The sequence below is a fragment of the Crocodylus porosus genome, unplaced genomic scaffold (assembly GCF_001723895.1).
Source record: "Crocodylus porosus isolate Cpor-Errol unplaced genomic scaffold, CroPor_comp1, whole genome shotgun sequence".
Classification (NCBI taxonomy): Eukaryota; Metazoa; Chordata; order Crocodylia; family Crocodylidae; genus Crocodylus; species Crocodylus porosus.
This window is the reverse complement of record NW_017728952.1, coordinates 105,876-123,102: the sequence shown is the minus strand read 5'-3', so window position 1 is coordinate 123,102 and position 17,227 is coordinate 105,876. Positions and strand designations below refer to the sequence as shown.

At 43.6% G+C, this 17,227-nt stretch overlaps 1 protein-coding gene across 5 annotated transcripts in view; it reads right to left on the bottom strand.

Annotated features, from left to right (window-relative positions):
• Positions 1 to 17,227, bottom strand: part of WRN (Werner syndrome RecQ like helicase) — a 162,362-nt gene that overhangs the window by 131,889 nt on the left and 13,246 nt on the right. For 3 of the 5 annotated variants that reach the window (XM_019556383.1, XM_019556386.1, XM_019556384.1), the window contains exons 2-4: positions 15,703 to 15,815; positions 12,684 to 12,799; positions 11,084 to 11,229 (exon numbers count right to left, since the gene is read on the bottom strand). In XM_019556383.1, coding sequence (XP_019411928.1) covers positions 11,084 to 11,229; positions 12,684 to 12,799; positions 15,703 to 15,786 — 346 coding nt within the window. In that variant the 5' untranslated portion in view covers positions 15,787 to 15,815. Of the gene's footprint in view, positions 1 to 11,083; positions 11,230 to 12,683; positions 12,800 to 15,702; positions 15,816 to 17,045; positions 17,068 to 17,227 lie in introns of those variants that run through there. The other 2 variants (XM_019556385.1, XM_019556387.1) reach the window with 2 other exon arrangements.

The window sequence follows — 17,227 nt, the reverse complement described above, 5'->3', positions numbered from 1 at the left end:
ATCCTATGACCCCAGCTGACTTCCTGCCCTTTGGGCGGGGGGCTGGACTCGATGATCTTCTGAGGTCCCTTCCAGCCCTAATGTCTATGAAATCTGAAATCTCTTTGTTGCTTTCTCATTTTTAAAGTAGTTAAGAAATTCCTTGCATAGTCCTATAGGTCTCCTGCAGTTCTTATCTTTCCACCAGCTTGGTATAAACCTCTTAGGCTAGGGACAGACATTCAAAAATCCAGAGCCTGAATTTATTTAACCTTTGCAGGTTAGTCTAACTTGTCTAGGCTGAACTGGTTTCCAACCATACAGAAAATCCCTCTGGACTAAGGAAACTCAGGCAAATGCCTGCAGTGGCTCAGGCTAGAAGCTGTGGGGGTGCTAGACAACCCTCCCTGCCCTTCCACAGAGCTAAACTGAGGGGGGCATGGCCAGGGCCCAGCAGGGCTCTGATTAGGGAGGGATGTGAACCCCCACCCTGCCTGCAGTCCCAGGCTTTTCCCCACTGGCTGCTCAAGGGATGGGAGTGTTGCCAGCCTGCAGCCCTGGGTAAGCACTCTGAGGCAAAGTGGGGTGTACAGTGCACGCATCTATTGATGATACAGAGCTTTGCACTCTCCCTCCATGCTTCTGTATACAGTACTGCCTGCACCAAACTGACAGGCAAACAAGCCGGGGGGAGCGGGGGGGAGGGCTGATAACAGGGTTCATCACCCATATCTCAGTGTTCATTGCCCCATTAAGAAAACAGAAAGCCGTTACCTATCTGTTGATTCAATACAGACCCAGCATGTGGTCTGCTGGCTAATACACAGACACCTCCTCAGCAAGGCAGAGGGGAGGGCGGAATTTGCGCTTAGCAGAGAGTGGCAAGGGGGAGGGAGGGGAGCAAACAGCTCTTCTCAAACAGCAATTCCAAGGAAGGACATTAAGTCACCTGTTGATTAGCTACAAAAAGCCTGATCACTTAAACTAGGTTATGTGTAATGTCTGTCCCTAGCCTTACTGAGTTTTCAATAATGTGCCATTTAGGTACTGCCAGCCTTTATTCAACCCATCTAGTTACAGATAATGCAGGAAATACTGAAGTATTTAATGCCCTTTTTAAATTCAGTCTTCACAAATGGAGGAGCTACCAGATTAGTGCAGATGGCAGCCAAAAATAAGGAAGGAGACAAACAGCCCAAATTGGCAGTAGAACAGGCTAGAGATTACTTAGTGAAGTGTGATGCCTTCAAGTTGGCCAGACAGGATGCACCCCTACAGTACAGAAGGAATTGGCTGAAGTGAATTTCAGAGTCATTAGCTATCCTCTTTGAGGACTTGTGAAGGTTAGGTTGGGTCTGTCCTGGGTCTGGTACTGTTCAATATCTTCAGCAATGATTTGAAGAATGGGAGTGCGTGTACACTTGGCTAAATTTGTGGATAACATCAAGTAGGGTGGAGTTGCAGACATTCCAGAGGGTGGAGCCAAGATCTAGAATGACCAGGGTAGACTGAGGAAATGGTACATAATCAATCAATCAAAAGAAATTCCACAAGGACAAGTGCAAAGTCCTGCACTTGGGACAGAACAACAGTGTGCCCATTGCAAAAAAAAGCAAACAGTGTACTGAGTTGTAGTGTCGCCTGCAAATCAAGGGAAGTGATTCTTCCACTTTATTCAGCACTAGTGAGGCCTCACTAGGAGTACTGTGCCCTGTTTTGGGCCCCACACTTCAAGAAAGATGTGAACAGTTTGGAGAGAGTCAAGCAAAGAGCAACATAAATAATCAGGGGCCTGGGAAGAAAGACCTAAGAGGAAAGGCTGACAGAACTAGGGCTATTTAGTCTGGAGAACAGAGAACTGAAGGAGGCTTTGGTAAGTGTCTTTAAACACCTGAAGGACTATTACAGAGAAAATGGAGAAGGGCTATTCTCTGTGACTGCAGGGGACAGGACTAGGAGCAATAGCCTTAGGCTTCAGCAAGGGAAATTTAGGTTGGAGATTGGGAGGAACTTTCTGACTATAAGTGTGGTCAAGCACTGGAACAGATTACCTAGAGAAACCAAAGAATCTCCACCCTCAAAAGTTTAAGAGCAGGTTAGACAGTCTTTTGGATGAGATGCTTTAGTCAGGGATGATCCTTCTTTGAGCAGAGAGCTGGATTAGACCTTGAGGTCCCTTCCGGTCCTACTTTCCCATGATCCTTCAATCTGTCTACACATAAGGTTTTCATCTATTTCTGTGAGTCAGTTAAAATCTACTCCTTTTAAAGTCCAGTGCCTTTGCTTTCTATTTTTATTCCTTCCCTTTCTTAGAATAATCAGTCATGTTATGATCCTTTCCTCCTAAAATTCCTATTACCTTCATATTCACATCAAATTCTTCCTTATTGTTCAGAACAAGTTCCAAAGTAGGTAATTTCCAGTTGCATCTTTAACTTTCTGAATCAGAAAGCTGTCCAGAAAATTCTTAACGTATAGAAAACATCTTTTTTGTATTATTTCTCCAAAAAACACAAAAGGAATTTAAAATTTCACCATTCAACCTGTCTTGTAATTTTTATCTTGTTGCCTATTCGAAGAATGCCTCCTCCACCTTTTGTAAGCCCTCATCATAATATCAGTGCTGCTCTTTTCACCCTTCATCTTTACCCAGATACAACACCCAGATCTGTTGCTTTCTTTCTCCCAGATCTGGTAGCAGGGATATGTACTGTCCACAGAGCGCAGTACTATCTGCATCCCCCCAAAACTGATCCTTCCAAAAAGAGGGATATCTCTGAATGTTAATTTTCCAATCATGGAAGTTATCCATCCAAGTTTTTGTAAAGTTTCTAAAGACAATCTTTTTGTTCTTTGTAAGACAGATCCCATCACTAGATAAGAATCCTTCCCAGAATATCAACCCATTCTCAAAGAACTCAAACCCTTCCAGTCAGTACCACCTACTGATCTGACTGTTAACTTCCATAATGGCACGGTTCCTACCTCAGCTTTTAACTTCAGTGAGGAGCATCAACTAGCCTACCACCTGCAATCCAAACTCCTTTATCCTTCTATCTGGAGCCTCACAGTCTCCTCTCACCTACTACAAGTCATTCATGGCAGTGTCATAAATACCCAGAAGGGGTATCAGGAAAAAGGTTGAGGCTTAAGGAATGTATGGCTTACAGCAATGTCTTCATCATACCCTGAATTTGAGCTCCAGGCATGCAGCAGATGTCACAAGATTCCAGATTTGGAAAACAGACGACTGCTTCCTTCACCTGACCACTACTATATTCCTCCTCAATTTGGTGCTTATGGAACACCAATCTCCAGGATGTTGCAATTTGTGCCTTCTAGTCTATGAGCTTGTATACAGAGAAAGTGACAGTAATTGTTTACAGTACTTCTATCTGTAAGTAATGGGAGGCTGCATCCCAAGCAAAAAGTAAAAATTGGTTGGGAAGGGCTGCAAACTTACTTGGATGAAAAAAGCTCCTCAAATACAACATTAAACAATGAGCAAAGTATCTACAACGGGGTGGGCAAAATACGGCCCACGGGCTAGATCTGGCACATGAGGCCATTCCATCCAGCCCATGGGGCCCCTAAAAACATTTAGAAAATTAATAGTTATCTGTCTTGGGTTCCTGTCAAAAATGACAAATCAGGGGCAGTAGGACCCAGGGGAAGCCCGGTGGGCTCCTGCAACAGCAGGGCCCACCCAGCTCCACATCCCTAGCCGGAAGCCCCAGCAGGGACCATGTGGCTGCACCACGCTGGAAACTCAGGTAAATGGGGGAGGATCGTGGGCAGGGAAGGAGCCCAGAGAAAAGCAGCCCATCCCGTCCCTGTGGCCCGTGCTCCCTGTTGCAGCCACTTGCAGCCCATGCAGAGCTGTCCTGAGCAGGCACAGGCAGCCCCACCCACGCAGGCTGTGAGCAGCTGCAGCGCAAGTCACAGGGCAGGGGAGGAGCTGCTTTTCCTGCACTCAGCACTAGCTCATAACCTGCCCCAGCTGCCAGCCTTGGCCCCACACCAGATCCAGGTTCGCCCGTCAGGACTGCGCCATAGCAGCAGCAGCTGCGGCTCCCCCTACCCCCCGCTTGCCGCACCAGGCACTGTTTGCTGCTGCTGCCCACCCGGAGCTCATGCGCTGGGCAGCACAGATGCGGAGATGGCAAACACTGCTTGGTGCGGCAAGCAGGGAGGCAGCAGCTGCCCCCATTGCACAGCCCCGATGGGAAAGCCCAGAGTGAGCACAGGGCCGAGGCTGGCAGCAGGGGCGGGTTACAAGCTGGTGCTGTGCATGGTAAAAGTGGCCCCTCCCCTACCCCGTGGCCGGTGCCTCACGCTGCAGCCGCTCGCATTCCTGCGTGGGGCTGCCTATGCCTGCTCAGGACAGCCCCACGCAGGCTGCGAGTGGCTGCAACAGGGAGTGCCGGTCACAGGGCAGGGGAGGGGGGCACTTTTCCCCAGACCAGCTCATTCCCTGCCAGGGAGCAAGGGGTCAGGCTGCACATTGCCCACCATGTATACCGCAGGGCTGAGGGGGCGCTGGGAGTAAGTGGGTGTACAGGGCCTGCACCGGTGTCCTGGGGCTAATGCCGGCAGGGCCCAGGGCAGGGCAGCAGGAGTACTGGGTCCCAGCTGGCATGGGCTCTATGGAGCCAGGCCAGCTCCCCCCTCTCCCTGCTAGTGCAGCCCAGCCCGGCTGCACAGACCCCTGCCAGCCTGCACCCCACTCTGGGCCCCACCGGTGCTGGCCCTGAGACGCTGGTCCCAAGACATTGGTCCCAAGATGGTGGCCAGGGGGCAGGGCACCTGTCAAGGGGTGGGGCTACCCATGCAGCACTCAACAGCTTGCCAAAACTGGGTAAGCTGCCCTCTGCCCAAAATTATTCCCTGCCCCGATCTACAAGGACTAGGAAAAGGGATTGATGGAGAAAGATCTTTCAGTGGTGAAAGAATGCAGGAACAGAGCAAGAATAGCTAAAGCCTTAACTAAGTCTGATCCTGCAAGGAAAATTAGAAACACACAGCAAAAGCTTCTGCAGCTATATAAAAGGGGTTAGCTAGGAAGAAGGAAGTAAGGCTGTAATACACGGAAGATAGTGTCAAGATTCAGGAGAAGCTTGGTATGGCCCAGATGCTAATACTTTGCTTCAGCCTTAAACAAGGATGAGGATGTAATTAAGGGCAAAGATTAGGGTTGGCAAACCAGTTAACTGATCAGTCAAATAATGTCAATTAGCAGATCAAATGACCACCTTTTATTTGACAAAGTCAAATACTGTAAAATACTTCATGAAGCCAAGAATGCCCTTGTGTAGGTTGTGGCCTACCTTTTTTATTGCATCATGGTGCCACCTATAGCAAAGGTAAGAGTGAGGAGGACTCCTTTTCCTTTAGCCCAGCAGGTGTCAGCATAAGGCAGTGGCGCTCAACCTTTTTCCCTGGCAAGCTGGATGGGCAGTGCTCCATCTGTCTGTGGGCTAGATCCCTCCAGTAGTCCAAATCTGGCACCGAGGCTGGCACACTGGGCACTAGACAACCATGTGCAAGAAGGCTCGGGGAAGCAGGGGGCAGCCCAGCTGCAACCCGGTGCCATGGGGGAAAAGGAAGTGTGGTTTGGTCCAGCAGGGAAAAAAGAGGCACAGCCCACCCCAAACCAGCCCAATGGGGAAAGGAGGCATGGCTTGACCCCAGCCTGGCCTGTGGCCCAACCCTGATTCCAGATGTGGGGAAGGGGGCATGGACCAGCTGCAACCAGCAGTCTGGGACTTGGAGTTTGGGAATTTGGCAGGGGGAGGGTGATGATATTAATGCTCACCCTGCAGGCCAGCTGCAATGGCTCCATGGGCTGCATTTGGCCCATAGGCCAGAGGTTGAGCATCCCTGGTATAAGCAAGCATGCGCACACACAGTTTAGAAGCAGGAACCCCTTGCTGTGCTCCTCTCTCCGGAGCAATTCTCTTACTCCCCCATTAAGCCTCATGGGACTACCTGAGCTACTGTGTGCTGAAAAAGGACCCCAAACCAACAGAATAATAAAGCTTTTTCTACTGGCAATCTATTGTAATCGCAGGAAGCAGGGAGCCACACACACACAAGCAGTCACCACAGTGTCACAGGTCACAAGTGCCTACAAGTCATGACTGCCCCTATGTCACTGCAGTTGCTGTAGGGAAGTGGGGCCACCTACTCCCACTGGGTGATCCAACAGTCTGCTCTGTAAAGCTGCAAGAAAGGACTGGATCCTAGTTGTCTAGAATATCATAGATGCACTGAAGGCTACTAGCTAAATTAAATTCAAGAGATATTGTAAGACATTCAATTATGGATAATTAGGAAGGCCAAAATCTTATCTTTGGAAATTTTTAGTAGGAAGGTATGTGGAAAAGCTGTTAAAGCTCAGTACAATTTCAGTTCTTCCAAGTATATGACAGTTGCAGATAAAATGGAGAAATACTTGTTGAACCACTGTGCTAGGGGTCCAGATACTATCAAAACAGATTATGAATACTATAGTCAAACAGCAAGGAAGGGCAAACTTGTCTGAATCAAACTTTATTTTTCCCTTTGCATTGTCCCACTTCATCATTGCTGCAGTATCTTCATAAAGCACAGATTCTCTTAAATGAAGATGCAAGTGATAGTGAAAGCAAAGGTAGTTCCATTTTTATACCATCCACTAACAGTTTTGCTACTCCACATAGTTCAGTATCAAGAGCTCTTACTCCTGGGAAGTATCATCTTCAGATGCTACTAAAATTGGTATTAAGAGTTTTCTGGATTGAATGTACAATGGTCAAAAAAGGGAACTTGAACATGCATTTCTTTCTCTCTCCTACAGATAATAATGCAAGCAGTACGCTATTTCATTTAGTTGAAAATACTTATATGCTGGAGTACGTTCATAAACTGTATCCAATTTACAAAGCTGCAAGATGATAACAGGATGAGGTTCAACGTAGATAAATGTAGGGTGCTGCACCTTGGGAGAAGGAAGCCATAGCATACATACAAGCTGGGGAGTTCCCCTCTTGAAAGCACAGAGGCAGAAAGGGATCCTGGAGTCATTATTGACTCCAAGATGAACATGAGCTGCCAAAGCCAGACCACAGCCAGCAAGGTCAGCCATACCTTGTCATGCATCCAAAGGTGCATCTTAAGCCGGTCCAGAGAGGTGATACTCCCCCTCTATGAGACCTTGGTCAGGCCGCAGTTGGAGTACTGCATCCAGTACCGGGCGCTGCACTTCAAAAGGGATGTGGCCAGCCTGGAGAGAGTTCAGAGGAGGGCCACCCACTTGGTGAGAGGGCAGCAGGACAGGCCCTATGAGGAGAGACTGAGGGACCTGAACCTGTTTAGCCTCAGCAAGAGGAGGCTGAGGGGGCACCTGGTAGCTGCCTACAAACTCATCACGGGAGATCAACAACAAATAGGTAGAGCCCTTTTTTCTCCCCAACACCACCTGGGGTGACAAGGAACAATGGTAATAAGCTGATGGAGAATACATTTAGGTTAGAGATCAGAAGGCAATATTTTACAGTTAGGGTGGCCAAAATCTGGAACCTATTTCCCAGGGAAGTGGTCCTTGCCCCTACCTTGAGCAAATGCAAGAGGGGGTTGGATGATCACCCATCTGCGGTCTTGTGAACCCGGCATTCATTCCTGCCTGTGGCAGGGGGTCAGGCTCGATGATCTGTTCTGGTCCCTCCTGACCCTAGCTACTATGAAACTATGAAGAAATGGCTTATACAAGCTTCTCATGTGTCTCTAGTGTCTGATGGATGGAGCAATATTCACAATGAGGGTGTCATTAACTTCTTAACAATGCCAAAACCAGTGTTTTTCTTATTCCAATGCACAAATGAGCATCACAACCACACAGCCTAGTACACTGCTGACCAGTTAAAAATATCTTGAATCACTTTGGTCCAAAGAAGGTCATTTTGGCTGTGACTGAAACCGCTATGAATATGAAAGGTACTTGGGCTTCACTGATAAACAAGTATCCAAGTGATGCATCAGACAGGATAGCACTTAATTGTATCCATACTGAGTAAGCCTTGTTGTACTCAACAGACAACCTCCATTAAATTTCTTAAAGCTTTTCAAACATGTAAGAAAACACATCAGTCAGCTGTTGAACAGCCAGGTATTGTCCTGCATAATCCACCCTGATGTTCTTCATGATGTTAATAATTTCACCACTTGAGCTTGTTACACAGTCCAATTCAAAAGATGGAAAATGATAAGTTCTACACTGCCAGATGCCTAGCATGAATTCCTGATCCTTAAAGAAACATATTTGCCAGAACACTGAACAAAGATCACTCAGAAAGCCAGAAGAGAAAAAAAAAAAGACAAAAATATTATTTATCATGGAAAAGACCAAGTGATCCCTCCCACACACAGCGCTGCCTACATTCTTGACCCACATTTCCAAGACCATGACCTTTCTGATGACAAATCTGATTCAGTTTGCAGCCTTATGGTAGCTGTTGCAAATGTTAAACAATATAAAAACAAACAAGCAAGCAGTTCTGGCAGAGGCAGCAAATTATAAAGCAAGCAGCAGCCCATTCACTCATAAAACAATGTGGAGTGCAATCCTAGCAGTTGAATCAAAACTCCATCAGAGTGGAAAGGCTTAGGTCTTCCTTTCAATCTAGCTACAGGGGCAGAAATTCTTTAAACACTTCCCTGCACTACTGCATGTACAGAACAAGACTAGTCAGTTTGGGGAATCATCCATTCAAAAGCCAGAAAGAAATACTGCAAAGCTGGTGACTGTGTATCACAATTTAAAGATGAGCAATGAAAACAGAAAATAAAGAGCTGGGTCAATATTCAAAAGAAAGGGAAGAGGGAGATACTGATGATGATGAAGCTGTAAGTAAAGCAGTTAATGCTGGTGATGATAACACAAAGCAAAATGCTTGAAGAGTTGGCCTGCTACCTACTTATTGTAACTGTACTTAAATGCAGATTTGTGTCTTTTGTAGTCCTATGTGCATTCTATTTCTGTTTCATTTCTTTGTATTTTATTTTGTACCTGTTGAGACTAATCCTGGAATTCTGGGATTAAAAAAAAATGGGAATAAGAACTTCCCAATCTCAAATGTTGTTTACATTCACACTTATATTGTTAGTTATTAAATTCTAAAAAACACTGTAATGAACTAATTTCATCGTTTTACAATAAACTTTTTTTTGTAATTAGCATAAGTAACTAAGCTACTGAAGGTTCAAGTCTCTCCCTTTACTGCTCTAATAAAGTAATGCTTAAACACTTGAAAATTACTTAACAATATTTGACTGGTCAACTGATCAAATGTTTTTGGGATTTTTTGGACTGGTCAAAGAACCAACCCTAGCAAAGGCAGAATAGCAAATGGGAATGAGGACATGCTTAGGGAAATACTACATCTGATGCGAAACACAACTTAGATTGCTAACTGTGACAAAGTAAGGGGGTCCAAATAATCTCTGTTCCACAATACTGAAAAAACAGGTTTTTCAACAAAACAGGATCTTCAACATTTTCAGCTCAAGTACAGCAGTTTATGACTGAAAAAGAGCAAATGTACTACCTATTCTTATAAAAAGGGCGGGGGGCGGCTGGCAGGAAAAAGTGATTCAGGGAATTACAGTTTGTTATCTCGACTTCAATAGTGCATAAGGTCTCAGAACAGATATTCAGAAAAGAACAGTCAAAGACATGGAAGTAAACAGAAAATGGGAAAATACAGTTTACCACCATCACCCCTTGCCCAGCAGTTCCCAAAGGGGTTGCAAGCACCATGTCTTGCTCTCCAACTCCTTCAGGAGCGCAGGGGCAAGACAAATATTGTATCAGGTGGTGCTGGTCCATGGGGTTCATGGCAAGCCAGCATGTCGTCATGTCTGGCTCTGCAGTTCCCTTGAGAGTCAACACTAGGCCTCCTCAACATGTGGCGCGGTAGGATGTAGCATTGTAGGGATCAGGGATCAAATTCCGTCACGCCATTATTTTAATGCCTGTCAGGAGCCTTAGAAACCATCCAAGAACCGCACTAGGGGACCTTGCTTTTCTGTTTAGGATCAAACCAATCACCGATTAGGGTCAGAAAGGAATTTTTCCTCAAGTCAGATGGGATTATTTGAGAGCAGGTGCCTCTCTCCGTAATACGAGGCATAGTCCTCTTCCAAGGATCTGTAGTTTCCCTGGATCTGGCTGAGCACACGGCAGCCAAAATATTTCGTTTCTGCCATTGCAGTAGCACTGAAAGTATAGCGACATCTTTAACTCTTTGCTTACAAAATGTGCTTTTGCTTTGTGGTTGTAGTGTGAGAGTTTAAAGTGAATGAACTTTTAGGACTCTATAATGTCAAACAGGTGCCTGAAAATGCAAAGGACTGGACTCAATGGCCTTAAGGGCCTCTTCCAGTCCTGTACTTGTATGTATATAAAAGCTATCTATTTTCCCTCAGCTGTGGATAGTTTGCATTCTAGACATCTTATTTAGCAGTATATATCTTCAGGAACTTTCATCTGATTTGTAAATATGCACCCAAAAATACTAACAGTTAGAAATGTTAGTTGTAGAAAACAGAAACTGAGTTTTTCCACTAACTTGGTAAGTATATGCACTCCCAGAATTTATTGTTTCACTACTTCCGTTTTACACTACAATTTTGATATTGTTACGGCCTCTGCGTCCACTCTTCACAGAATCTTACATAGGTATTTCTCGAATGAGTGTTACCGTATCATGGGGTCTAAACTGCAGCTCCGGTCCAAAACATTTGAAAACTACTATTCCAAAAATTTAAAGAATTCGCATTAGTTCAGTGATAAGATAACAGATTAATTTTAACAAATGCCAAATGCCATGCTGCAAAAGCATCTCAGTTATAATGGGCTCAATTTGCGGTTTCTTCTTAAGAGACGCACATGGGCTCAGAGACCTGCAGAGCACAACATAACTGGACATGCATATTATAGTGAGAGGGTTTTGCTGTTAACTGAAGTACTAACTACTAGCTGCTTCTAGGAGCGAAAACATAGATTAAATACATGAAGAGGCCATTCATGTTCACGTGAATTGGGGCACAAAAAAACAGCACTCACCTGACATTGAAGATATGTGAAAGAGATAACATTTTTCCTCAGACACACAAATTTGGATTAGGGCCACTTTTCCCACTTTTCCTTTAATGTATGATGGTGGCCATTCAACGTCAAATCCTATCACAGATCCGTCAGCTAAATTTATTCTGAAAAGAAAATAAATTTATTTAATTGTTTTAAAAATTGAGTATTTTTGAACATAACAGCCACATACCTCACTTAAAAATGAGTGATTAAAATTATTGGTAGTACTACTTTCACTCCAAATAAAGGTAATGGGGAAGAGTAGTATACGACTAGGATTCAGAGAGACCTAGACAAATTGGAGGATTGGGCCAAAAGAAAATCCCATGAGGTTCAAATAGGGTAAGTGCAAAGTCCTGCACTTAGGATCAACTGGGAACCAACTGGCTAAGCAGCAGCAATGCAGAAAAGGTCCTGGGGGTTACAGTAGACAGTAAGCTTAACATGAGCCAGTAGTGTGCCCTTGTTGTGAAGAAGGCTAACGGCATACTGGGCTGCATTAGTAGGAGTGCTGGCAGCAGATCAAGGGAAGTGATTTTTCCCTTCTATATGGCACTCATGACTCCACATCTGGAGTACTGTGCCCAGAAAGGATGTCAACAAATTGAAGAGAACCCAAAAGAAGGCAACAAAAATGGTTAAAGGGCTGGAGCAAATGACTTATGAGAAGAGGTTCAGGGAACTGGGCTTATTTAGTATGGAGAAGAGAAGACCTAGGTGTGATTTAATAATAGCCTCCAATTACCTGAAAGGTAGTTCCAAAGAGGACGGAGCTAAACTGTTGTCAGCAGTGGCAGATGACAGAACAAGGTGCAGCAGTCTCAAGTTGCAGCAAGAGAAATTTAGGTTAGGAAAAAACTTTGATCAGGAGGGTGGCAAAGCACTGGAACAGGTGGCAGAATCTCTACCCTTAGAGGTTTTTAAGACCCAGCTAGACAAAACCTTGGCTGCGGTCATATAGTTGGGGATGGTCCTGCTTTGAGCACGGGATTAGACTAGATGAGGTCCCTCCCAACCCTAGTTTTCTATGATTCTATGCTGGACTGGCCCCATATGCCAGATCAGGGCAGTCCGGCATGTGCACTATGTACAGCAGCTGGATGCGTTTCAGACCACTGATATAAGCTATGTGTAAAGTCAGAGAGAATTCTGCTACTTGCTGAAGTGGTACTCAACTTTTCCAACATGCAGGCTGGATGAGCAAAGGGGAGCCAGCACATGGGTCAAATCTCACATGTGGGCTGAGGCTGTATGCTGCTGCAGGGCTGTGCACTGGGAACACCAGAGCCATGATAACTAACATTGCCATGGCTCCCCTCCACCAAATTTCTGAGCCTGTTGACATCCCCACAGGCCACATGACTCAGCTCCGCAGGTTGGACCTGGCCCACAGGCCAGACTTTGAACACCACTTTGCTAAAAAAAAGACTTCAGTATAAGCCAACATTTTCTGTGGTAGACAACTGACCCAGTCTCCATATAAAAACTGCATAATCATTATGAACAGGCACTTTCAGAGACATAAACCCTTCTAATGGAGAGATAAAGGCACTTGAAGTAAATACACAGCTTTTACCTGATATCTTCTGAGAGAAAGGAACAATCGCTGGCATCATAGCTGTAGACAATGGAGCCATGGAACACTAAAAAAGGCAGGTCATCTTCCAGAAGACTCTTCTGAACATGAGACTTCTGTTTAACAACATTTAAAGGAGGCTCTGTTACAAGGCACATTAAGCCACACTGCAAATATGTCTGTTAGCACTACAATAGCTCAACCTGCCTTAAAGCCTTTTCTTGGCCACCACAACAAATCTAGCATTAGTTGTTACTGCTAAATAGTTTTCTGAACAGTTGCAAGTCTGCTGTGTTAGTCTAAAGTTAGGCAGAAGGCAAGGCAGGGTGACACCTTATAAACTAACTTGTTCAGAAAGGAATAAGCATTTGTAGGCTACAGGCTACTTTGGCAGATGCTAAAGCTATCACCTTAGTCACTAACAACCCCCCTCCCCCAAAACAGAGGTTGACTTGCTATATCTATAGCATCTGATGAAGGAAGCAGGAGCCTAAAAAGGCACATTTCTTTCTGGACAAGTTAGTCCAAGTGGTCTTCAGGCCAGATTCAAAGGCTCCTTGGGCTGTAGGTTACTGATCTGCAAGTTGGTCTATAAGGTACTATAAGCTATGCCATATGATAAAGTAGGCTGTAGTCTACGAAAGCTCACGCCTCTCTGAATGAGTGAATCTATCAGGTGTCACCTTGACCTGCCTTCTGACTTACAAAGCTTCTCATAGGTAGAGCTGATTATACCCACTATTATAAGATTGTCTAACTGTTTTAGTAGCTTGTACTGCTAATAACCATGTGGACTAAATTCTGCATGCTGAGTATGTATTTTGGCTTTTTTTTTTTTTTTTTTTGAGAATTTTGACCAAAATGAAACAGCTATTTCCGAAAAACCAGACTAACGGAAATATGTTTCTTTACCCATGTTATAAATTCTTGCAATTGTAGCCTTGGAAACACTCCAGCATTCCCATTCTTTAAAGAGCCCTGAACTGTATCAGAATGGTGCAAGGAAGGCCACCTAACTTTGAAATGCTTGACATCGTAACCGGAGTAATGGTCTTAATATACATGTGCATCAGTGAGGAGGTGGGGAGGCAGAAGGGGAGAGGGAGAGGGAAATTTACCTAGTTTATTAGAATAACATTTTTTAAATTTGTGCCGGACAGGTGCTCTGAATCTTAAAAGTAATAGACATTCTAGTTGATTTTTCATCTCTAATCCACTTTACTGGCTTAGTATTTCTATTTTGCTCCTGTTTAATTTGTAATGTGCCACATCAAAGATCTGGCTCAGGTTCTGTCTTTACTACAAAATGTTAATTGTTGAAGAGTGACTAAAGAAACTGATAATAAAAGAAAATGAGTGCCATTAATATAACGTTGAATATGACCTTAGCAACATTGAGTCAATTGATTTAATTTTATACAAATATAATTTTGCATGGCTGCAATGAAAATGAGCTTCAGTGCTTTGACAGCTAGCATAAAACATGGAAATAAGAAATAACTAGGTTTGAGAATAACACTGAATCTAAATCCACATTAGGAAAAGAAACTATAGCACCAATAACAAATAACATTTGTTGTGCAATTTGGATGCATTAAAAACTGTGCAGATGGCAGCAGGTTTAAATTTACATTTACTGGGTGCAGTCAGGCCATACCCCACCCCCCGCATCTGGATCGGGGCAGGGCCACACCCCTTTCCCACCCAGCATGGGCTGGGTTGGGGTCAAGCCATACTCCTTACCCCCATGATACCAGGCCATGCCCCCTTCCCTAGCTGTGCTGGTTTGGGAATAAGCCACACCCCCTGCCCTACAGGGCCAGTGGGGAGAGGGGCATGGCCCCTCCCTCCACAGGGCCAGGTTGTGGCTAGGCTGCCCCATGCCACTCTGAGTCACCAGATGGTGTTCAGCATGCAGAAAAGGCACTTAAGAGAGGACTTGACAGCAGTCTACAGATACTTGAAGGGCTGCCATAAAGAGTAAGAAAAGCACCTTTTCTCTCTTGCTCCAGAGAGGAGGATGCCGACCAATGGCTTGAAGTTACAGCAAAGTACATTTAGACTGGGTATCAGGAAAAAACTTCACTGTTACAATTTAATAAAGTGCAAGGAAAGTTGAACATATACAAATGTGATAAAAGCTAGATTTACCTTTTTTTTTTTTTTAATCTTTCACCCATCTTAAGAAACTGGACCAGAATGGAAAGTTTAATTTTCTGCCTCTACCACACAACTTCAACGGGATTCTGCTTTAGTTTCAAGCATGGCATAGAAGCACTTAAATACAAGGATTTTGTTCTTGTTGTTCAAATAATCATAAACAAGTTTTTAGCAGTTTTTATGAAACTCTCACATTCACTTAAGAATTCAAATCCATGGCTGAAACTACCTAACAGTTACAAACTAAAAGCAATCGTTGAAGAGCAAAAAGAGAACGTATAAGCTATCTATTTACGAAACCCTTTCCCCATAAATCCTAAATAGTTAAATTATAATTTGACTTCATATCTATTCATAAATGTTGAGAATAAAGTTAACAATAAAATGTTTTTGTCCCATTTAAGGGAAGGTTAAATCACGTTCAAAGTGGAAACTGTGCAACAATTTTAATAGTGGAATTTATTAGTACCAGTCTAAAAGTATTCAACTCTAGCAAGCTCAGTCAGTTAACATGATATATGGATTTGTGTTTAAGCCACCATAATGTGTGCATCTTGACTGCTAGGAATTAACTTTATTCTTATGCTATTCCGTTGTTAGTCACTGACAGAAAACCTGAAGGTTGAATTGTATTGTATTGTCAACTTGATATAAATTTCTCCCTTGACAGGTTTACTGAATGCAGGTAAGATGGATAATTGACCCATAATGTGCATAATTATTATTAATCTTAGAGGCAAGCTATAAATGTTTAAATAATTAATAATACAGCTTAGAGATTAACTTAAAATATCTATCATTTTATTTGGTTACATTACATAGCCTCAACCAACCAGACTTTCAAAACATGACATCATACCTTTTTGTCTTCCCAAGGATAGCCTTTCCTTTGTGAAGACATCCACTGTGGAAGTTTATGTTGCAGAGAACTCATTTTATTCATTCTCCTACATTTTTGTTACTGCTGTAAAACTGAAAAAAAAAGAAAAAAAGTTACAGTAAATAATCAGTATAGAAAGAATTATTACTGTATTGGAGGATTTCCCCCAGACCTAGAGGGACTTCATTTAAGATTATCAGCTAGGATCCAATCAATACATGGTACAGGGGGAAGGAAATTTACATGACCCAGGTACATGCAGTAACTCTTCAGAGTTCTTCCACCTGCTACATGTGAATAAGAATGCGTGGGAAGGGAATAGACGTATAATTCCTTCTGAGAAAGATAAGGTTCAGTTTAGCTTTTCGCACAACCTTACAAAAACAAACAATTTCCAGTTATCCAGACAATTCAGCTATGGTGTTAAAACATGAAATAATCTTTAGAAAATGTTTACTATATTTTTTTCTCATACAACACACACCTCCCTCCTCCCCCCCAAAATCAGTCCCCCCAAATTGAGGTGCGTGCATTAAGTGGAAAAGCTGATTTTCTTCCTGGGATAGAAGTACCCAGCTCCACAGTGCAGCAGCTGTGGTATTACTATTTAGGCAGCTAAGCAAGTTAATTGATTTAGTGACCCATTGTTCTTTACTTCAGAGGTATTACTGATAGTCTCTCCTTTTTAATAGTTTTGATGTTCTACTAATCAAGCTAACCTTTCTTAGGGTATTTTTCTGTCTGCTGGACATATCTGGTCTTTCTCCTCCTATTTCACAGCCCTGGAAACTCTTTAGCTAATCTCAAAATCACAGATCTATCCATGCAGACCAGTCTTAGGCAGGAGGTAGTGTTTGAGAAAACATGGTCTATTTAAGCTAGTGATACACAGTTGTGTTACTTGGCTACTTAGTTTACTCAGTTTAATCCATGTTTTGAAAGACATTCACTAAAACTCTCCCTGTAGTGGGGATAAGAAACTTTGCATTGGCCAGCTTGAGCTGTTATATCAGACTGCATGATGCAGCCCCCAGTCACTCCAAATTTCACTCATTTTTCTCTCCGTACCAAAGCAGATAGTCACAACAAAAATTATCAACAGCTGAACTCTAAAAGATCCTCAGTAGCCTCACCTATTAAAGTGCAATAGAAGGGCAAGTAAAAAAAAGGAGTGGCAGTCCAAAGGGATGCAATGAAGATGATTTTAAAATAAAGTGAGAACTTCTAAACGGGAAAAAGGAAGAGTCTAGAGAAGGAGCAGCCACAGTAAACTAGGGGAATGAGGAACCAAAGGAAGTGAAATGCCACTTCTTAATACTCACTATTCCCAAATCACTTTTGTAGGATTTTTCCACCAGCAGCAAACACACGGACCCCTCTTGAAAGCACTGTGCTGACCTTCCTATTTCATAGTTTCATAGTAGCTAAAGTCGGAAGGGACCTAGGTAGATCATCTAGTCCGACCCCCTGCCTTGGCAGGAAAGAGCACCGGGGTCAGATGACC